This window comes from Hirundo rustica, chromosome 6 (genome assembly GCF_015227805.2).
Source record: "Hirundo rustica isolate bHirRus1 chromosome 6, bHirRus1.pri.v3, whole genome shotgun sequence".
In the NCBI taxonomy this organism is placed as follows: domain Eukaryota; kingdom Metazoa; phylum Chordata; class Aves; order Passeriformes; family Hirundinidae; genus Hirundo; species Hirundo rustica.
In genome coordinates, this window is record NC_053455.1 from 38,214,720 (window position 1) to 38,222,248 (window position 7,529).

Consider the following 7,529-nt stretch of genomic DNA (forward strand, 5'->3'; position numbering starts at 1 on the left):
GGGGCGAGGGCGGGGCCGCCGCTGTCCCCTCGCGGAGCCGCGCGCTGTCCCCGCGGCCGCTGCCCCGGGAATCCGCGCTGCCGGGACATCGGCGGGCGCCGTCGCTGGCGCGGAACCGGAGCGGCGCGGTGAGGTGCTCGTTCCTTGGCCGGCCCGGGCGCGGCTGACCCGGCGGCGGCGGGAAGGTGAGGGGCGCGGGCGCCGGGGTCTGTCGGTGACGCAGCGGGGGCGGCGAGGCGGCCGCTCTGCGGGGACGGGGTTCGGTCGCCGCTCCCCCGTCCTGGCCTCGCCTCTGCCCGCCGGGCTCGGTGGTGCGGGCGGGATCCGGGCCCGGTGCCCAGGCCGCGGCGCGGTGCGGCACAAGGTGGCGGAAGCCGAGGCGTCGCAGCTGCCGGGCCGTGCATCGGGCGGGCGCTGCACCGGCCGGCTGCTGAAGCCTTTCCCGGGACAGAGACCGGGCTAAAGCAGGATGTACTCAAATTCTCCCTTCTCTCCTTGTACTCGGCTGAAGCAATGAGGAGACAGGGTTTTTTGGTCGCGAACTTGCCTCCCATCTTGTGAAGTGCACGATAGAGAAAAGTGTGAATTTCTTCAGTGTATCTTTAGACGTAACTTAGTCAGAGTGTGAGAATAACAGTAGTAAATTTTACAGTGAGTAAAGGAAGGTGAGTGACATATAGAGGATATGAGTGGGGTGCCTGGCTCCATTCTTAAAACTCAGGTAAGCTGAATGCATGTGACATCTTTTTTGGTTTTGTACTGTGGCATGAAAAACAAACCCCCTTCCCCAAACCCCTGTCTAATTTTACCAGTAAGAGAAAATAGCCTCTGTACAGGGCATTGAGCAGAGTTTTCCTGAAACCTTATTTAAAAAACAAAAACAAAACCAAAAAAACCCTATTGAATTGCAGTCTTTCACGTTAAACTTTTTGGTCTTTGCTAATGTCACTGTAATCCTAAAACAGGCATATTGAGGATGACTTGGAAGAAGAATGTGGTGTGGCTGCTGCAGGCCTTCATGTTTGAAAAGTCTTGGCAATCTGTGTCAGATGAGATTATCATTTTTTGTCTGTGTGGCAGCAGCATCTACCTGTTGTGAATTTGTGATTTTCATGAAGGGAATAAAACTTTTTAGTTATATAGATGTCATCTTTCAGAAACCTGCATGGGTTGTTTTTGCTGGTGTTATTCATAACACCTAAACTTATTTGTAGTTGATGGGAAGGAGAGAAATGGATTTTCTGTTCTATTTTCATTTTTATTTGAAGTAGTTTACTTGGATTTTCTTATTTGCATGGGGATTTCACACCGTGAGGAGAGGGAAAAAGCATGGTGTGGAAGCCAGTAAGCAAATTCGAGCTCTGAGGAAGTGTCATTCCTGATGGTTTTTTAAATTCTGTTTTCCAATGACTTGGATTTTTAGCTAATATCAGTTATAAAAGTTAATTTCACAAGCATCTCATATGTAATTTTTTGTTACCTTTTCTCTTTTTCATTGAAGTTGAAGATCAATTACAGTAACTACAGTGAGATAGCTCTGAATACTAGTTTTGCTGTTGAAATAACTTTGAATCCGGTAATTGCCTTACTGGACGTGAATTCTTCAAGTTACCGGTATGGCTCTGGCTGTGATGCTGCTGAATGGTGCTTCCTTCCACGGTGGATGCTGCAGGCACAAAGCTTTGCTCCCCTTACTCAGACCTCTCCTCAACAATTCAAACTTGTACAGCAGCTACAGGAGGCCAGGGGCAGAGCCTAAGAAAAAACTGTCTTGGCAGGATGCTGATTTCAGCTTTAAGAAGGGCATTGATTACCTAAAGACTCAGCTAAGCTTGCTGAAGAAGGAAACCCAAGACTACTTACGAGGACCCGAAGGCAATCCATTAAGTCAGCACGTGTTGGAGCAAACAAGGGTGTTGTGGCAGTTCAGGAGCCAAGATGATCTAGATAAATGGGTTATTTCCTCTGATGTGGAGATTGGAGGGAAAAGTGAAGTTTACATCAAATTGGGTAGGAATAACCAAGCTGCTCTGCTGTATGGAACCCTCAATACAGAAGTACCTCGTGATGGGGAGACAGCATACAGTGGATATTGCAGTATGAGATCCAGACCAGCAGTGGTAAGTACAGCTCTGTGTTTGCACAGAGCTACTGAATCTGAGGGTGTTTGTGGAATCCCAGTGACAGCAAGCGGCCTGCTCTTCAGTGCTGATCACTTTCAGGAGTACTGCATTTTCTCTCATAGATGTAATTGCTGTGCCTGCTTTGACCTGGAAGGGACTTAAACTTTTTCTTGGATTTTGTTTTCCTTTTTTAGAAAAGGAATAATACGTATTTGATCATTTACTTATGTATGACAGACAGATCTGTTTGCAGCATCCTTACAAATGAAGGATCTTGAATGAATCTTTATATCCAAAATTGATATTGACTAAAATAGACATCTTTCTCAATTTGAAGTTAATTGAATGTGTCATAAGTAAGAATTTTCTGGGCTTTAACTTGGACTATTCATTAGACTTGGTTAGGCTGAGTGAATGTATTTTCTCACGGGAACAGAAAACAATGCTTTGAAAATGTACTTTTTAAAGGTCTGCCTCCTACTGTACATCAGAAAAAGCAAGACACAAATCTTAGATAGCTCAGAATTGAGCAAAATAGAACCAGAAATGGGTGTGCTTATTATGGATACTGCTTGTTTCATCCCTTATTTCTAAGCACCTTTAAAAGCAAAGGAACATTTTCATGTACTGGATAAAATCCTGAAATATTTAATGTCTTCTGTTGTTTGTATCTTGGCGCAAGTACTCAGGTGAAATAATTTCTGGGCCAAAATCTTGGGGAGCAGAGAATACGAGGAAAATCAGTGGGAAATGAGAGACATATGAACACTGGTTAAAATGGTGACATTGGATCAGATGAGTGGAACAAGTGGAGTCTTGTCTGAGTTAAATTCTCAGGACTGCTACTGACTTGTGCAAATGTGACTCTCACTTCCTAATTCTGTGTTAGTGGAGTGTATCAGTCCATCTTTATTTAAGTAGAAAGGCTCAAAACTGTTAAAACCATAAAATCAAGAAGCTACAGGCCTTATTAATATATATTCGTAATCTACTTATTCTGTAGTTGATATAACTGTTGTAGCTGATAGGTAACCATAGTAGTGCTGTAAATTAAAGGGAAACATCTGAATTTTTGGTGCTAATTTTGACTTCTTGGCAATTCTGGCCAAGAATAACCCTGCCCCCTTGCCCCTCATTGCTCCAAGTGACCTTAGTATAGCACTCTGAAGACTTTTGGATATGCCATTATGCAAATGACAACATCAAGATTTTTCAGATCTTTGGGAAAGTGCAATAAAGAATTAGACATGCTTGCAATCTTATTATTTTACACAGTTAATGAAAAAAAAAAGTTGGAAAATGTTAAATGCTCCCAGTGTTCATTAGTCTCCAGTCTGGAAGTTATCAGAGGAGATAAATTATTTCACAGAATATTAAACTTAGTTAACTACATAAGTGCAGGTCTACCACTGTAGCATTTGTGTACTTGCCTAGTAAGGAATTCAGTCCTAGGAAGGAGGTCTGATTTCTGATAGTTACAAGATTGTGGCTTATAATGAAAGCCTGAGTCCTCAGAGCGGCAATATTGCAATTTGTGGTTTCTAATATAGTGCTGAAGGGAATTCAGTGAGCTCAGCAGCCAGGGTGATAGCTGTGTTCACTGTGTTACAGTAAATATTATCTGACATAATAACAGGGGCAGTGATCAAAGCAACAATGTTCTGTTTCTCATAATGAAAGTATCCCTCTATTAAGGAGGAATAATTCTATTTATCAATAATTTGTAGGGATCTTTTAACAGGAAGAAGTATTATGACTGGTCAAACTTCAACAGTCTGTATTTACGTGTCCGCGGTGATGGCAGGCCTTGGATGGTAAACGTTTATACAGACCCTTACTTCTCTCATCAAAAGGATGACCTCTACAGCTACTTCATGTTCACCCGAGGAGGCCCGTACTGGGAGGAAATAAAGGTGAGCTCATGAATCTTCCAGACTAATGAGAACTGTCTTGAGGTCCTGGCCAAAACATGGGAAGGGGAATTCTTTCAACATTCACAGTTTGTTGCTGTCCACTCGACATTTTCATTATACAATAGACATGTGCCTTTGGCTTGGGAGTTCCCAAAACTGGACTGGAGGAGGGCGCACTGTGTTAATTGTGTTAAAGAATTGATGCACCAAATGTTCCTCTGAATGCCTACTGTTGGCTCTTACTGGAGTAATAGCCTAGACACATCAATTGAAACTTAGCAGGAGTTGCCTGGAATATTCTCTGTGACAACCATTTTATCTGTAATACAAATGGCTTTTGTTCCATGCAAGAGGATTTGCTTAACTCGCAGCCTCTCTGGAGTCAGTCCGATTTAAGAGTTGGGGGTTTGTCATTTGTGACCCTTGACTCTGTGAAACAGAATATTTTTAACATGAGTTACAGCTCTTTTCTGCTGCAACTTTGGGACCTTTTGTCATTGTCTGATGAAGATAGGGAGGTTTGCACATCCTTATGCATTGGTGTTGAGTGCTCCATTGTAACATTGTCCAATCCTGTGGAACTGCCTGCTGTTTCATAGATGAGGAGCCAGGAAGATGGGAGTTGGAGTGTCAGTGCTGGTTTGGATGTTTTCCTCTCACCTTCACCAGCCACCAGCCAGCCCTGCTTTCTTACTCGCACTGCTTTCAAAGAAAATTTACGTTATCCTGAAGTGCTTTGCTAGAGGTACTGATGTCTGCACTGTGAAATCCACAGCCTGAGTACAGAGGAGCTGTCAGTATGCACCCATGCTCCACTTTGCAGTAATTCCTGGTTTATGTTTTCATGTTGTTGGAAGGAGATAATCTCGTTGTAAACAGCCACCCTCTGTGCTGCAGCCTTCCATTGTGATGTGCTGAGTGATGGCTACGGCCAGCACAGGGCAGGGCGGGCCTGCAGCTGGCGGTCAGTGGCCAGTTGAAAGGTTAACGTGGCCCATTTTCTTTGTGCCAGTTTTATGTACCCAGCCAATGCTAGTACCAGATATAGCAGTGTTACTTTACTAACACGTGTTATTTTCTTTTCTCCAAGTTTCTATTTTATATACTGGTGACACTGAAGTCTGATTTTGTTTTGTTTTATGTAGATTCCATTCTCCAAATTCTTTTTCTCCAGTAAGGGAAGAGTCCAGGATAACCAGCATCCTGTCTGGTTAGACAAGGCAAGTTTTCTGTAGGCTTTGTTTGAATTTTCATTTCAAAAGGCAGTATAAGGAACACGCAACTGCTCTGTAAGAAATTCATAATTTCCTTCCAGATTATATTAGCCTGATATAGATAACTTAAAAATTCTCTAATGTTTGTGAATTTGAAATGGAACAGCCTCTTCATGGTTCAAGGCACTTAATCTCATGTGTGGTAAGTGAAAACATAAAGTTGTACATGGAGCGTTTAAAAGTATTTACTAAAGGGACAGTTAAAGGGACAAAGTATTTGATCTAAGCATCTTCCACTGAAGTTTTGTTGATGGTTATTTTATGTGTAGCATGTGACAGTAAAAATTAAGCATTTGCAGTTTAATTTCACTAGCATGTTTTAAAGAAACCCAAAAGTCAGGGAAGCAGTGTGAAAGTAGTTTAAGAAATCTTAATAAAGTGTCTTGGTCACACACCGGATATTTGGAGTTGGAAGGGACCCACAGGGACCATCAAGTCCAACTCTTAAATGAATGACCCTCATGGTACTAATGTATGTTTCTCTCGGAACCTAGGAAAGCAGAAAATAATTGTTAAATAGGCATAAAAAAGGCAGGAGACAGTCAATGTATCTAGGGCTTGCAAAGGAATGGATTCTTCAGAGCGGAGAGTTTAGGTGACTCCTGTAGATTATCTAACAATGTGATTTGGAAAAAAGAGGCTTTAAAAACTCTCTGGGCTCCAAAAGCCAAGGGGCTGCTTGTAGAGCTTGCTGCTGGGGAAGGAATAGCATTAAAAGTGTTAGAATGATCCAGAGGAGTGTCAGTGCATTCATCGAGCTTTGTTCTGTTATTTATTTAGCATATATTTGCAATGTATATTTAGATTCAGTCCACATTTATTCACCTGACACATCCTAGGCATTATTTTCCCAAACTTACAGCAGCCCTTAAAATCATGGGCACTGCTCAGACCTGCACTTTCAGCAGGGCTTTGGGGCAGCTCAAGTTCATGAGATGGCCTGCATTGGTGACTCGAGCTGTTAATGATGGAGGTGTTTTGTAACCTGGGAGCTGAGGGAGCATTCCGGGAAGGCACATGCTAATAAAAAGCGTGCCTGAGCCACACAGATTTGTTCTTATATTTAAGAACATTATTCTAATTGGAAAACAGTGGCTAAGAACCTTGTCTTACTATTAAACTCAGTAATTAAGTTTCATGCCAGGTTAAAATTAAGTTCTAAAAGGTCTGGTTCGGTGTTTTCACAGAGTCGATGGTATATAAGTTTGTCTAGAATGATCCCTTCTTTCCTTAATTACATCTTTGTTTTTCTTATTCATGGAAGAATTGTGATTTTATGAAATTGTGAAAATTTAGAAACCCAGTTGTGATCAAAGTGGCTGTACACAAACCACAAAGGATAAAAGTAACTGTTCCTTTAGACTCAGGCCATTTTAAATCAAGGGTTTATTAACACAGTGGTAGAAAGGCAAATGTGAAGTCATTTCCACTGGGGTCTGTATTGAAAATGGGGTAGTAAAGAGTTGAAGCCTTAAAAAATGCTGCTGCATTTTGAACAAATACCATCTTAAAGATGGCTGAATGGAATGTAAAATACAGAAGTGGGAGATAGAACTGGGTTTGATTGTAATGTTATAAATACTGTTACACCCTCCCTGTCTTTAGGTTAGAACCCTTGGATTCACCATTGGAGATAAAGTAGATGGTCCATTCCAGCTGGAGATCGATTTTATTGGTCTGCTAAACGACAGAGCTCATAGAGAAGAGTTTGCCTATGAAACATATGACAAGAATACTCCAGTCTAAGTTGGGCTGGTGTCCTTGGGAAAGTTCTTCAGATATTTGGTTTATTTTTATAAAATACTTCTTAACATGTGGCCTTTAACAACATGAAGAGCCTGTGCAAACATTAAAGAGATAAGTGCATGAAGTGTGACACCACTGGCATCTTTGAACTCCCAAATACAGAAGAAGCCTGGAGAGACTGCACTTAGATGGACTGCAGCATAGCCTGAGAGCAGTTGTAATGTTCTTACAAAGTAATAACTCTTCCCTGGATAAGTTTTGGCCTTCTGTCCTGACCTTTACTGAAATAAAAGTATTTAATGAGTGTGTTGTTCTTTTTTTGTCCAACACTTTCATTTTCTACATTATGTAGTCTGTTGACACTTGTAAAAGACTCGTGTCTGCTAATTTTAAACTGAAAAAGGTATGAGAGCTAATACTCTGAGGACTGGTGCTAAAGTGTGACTCAGCTACTGAAATGTACAAAGAGCAGC

General features: G+C 41.9%; 1 protein-coding gene across 3 annotated transcripts; it reads left to right on the top strand.

Annotated features, from left to right (window-relative positions):
- Positions 1–64: 64 nt before the first annotated feature.
- Positions 65–7,360, top strand: NDUFAF1 (NADH:ubiquinone oxidoreductase complex assembly factor 1). Of its 3 annotated transcripts, none has more exons than XM_040067017.1 (5): positions 65–185; positions 1,502–2,120; positions 3,851–4,036; positions 5,182–5,256; positions 6,916–7,360. In XM_040067017.1, the coding sequence occupies exons 2-5, from the start codon at positions 1,617–1,619 to the stop codon at positions 7,054–7,056; spliced, it is 906 nt and encodes a 301-aa protein (XP_039922951.1). In that variant the 5' UTR covers positions 65–185; positions 1,502–1,616; the 3' UTR covers positions 7,057–7,360. The 3 variants fall into 3 exon arrangements, with proteins under 3 accessions (XP_039922951.1, XP_039922952.1, XP_058276997.1); XM_040067018.2 differs by lacking the exon at positions 65–185 and adding an exon at positions 424–721; XM_058421014.1 differs by lacking the exon at positions 65–185 and having other exon boundaries at positions 885–2,120.
- Positions 7,361–7,529: the final 169 nt, after the last annotated feature.

What these genes read in the sequence shown, in the direction of transcription:
- NDUFAF1 (XM_040067017.1), top strand. Translation starts at nt 1,617, where the DNA reads ATGGCTCTGGCTGTGATGCTGCTGAATGGTGCTTCCTTCCACGGTGGA. An exon ending in CGTACTGGGAGGAAATAAAG is followed by an intron (nt 4,037 to 5,181) that starts GTGAGCTCATGA and finishes TGTTTTATGTAG; the next exon opens with ATTCCATTCTCCAAATTCTT. An exon ending in ATCCTGTCTGGTTAGACAAG is followed by an intron (nt 5,257 to 6,915) that starts GCAAGTTTTCTG and finishes CCCTGTCTTTAG; the next exon opens with GTTAGAACCCTTGGATTCAC.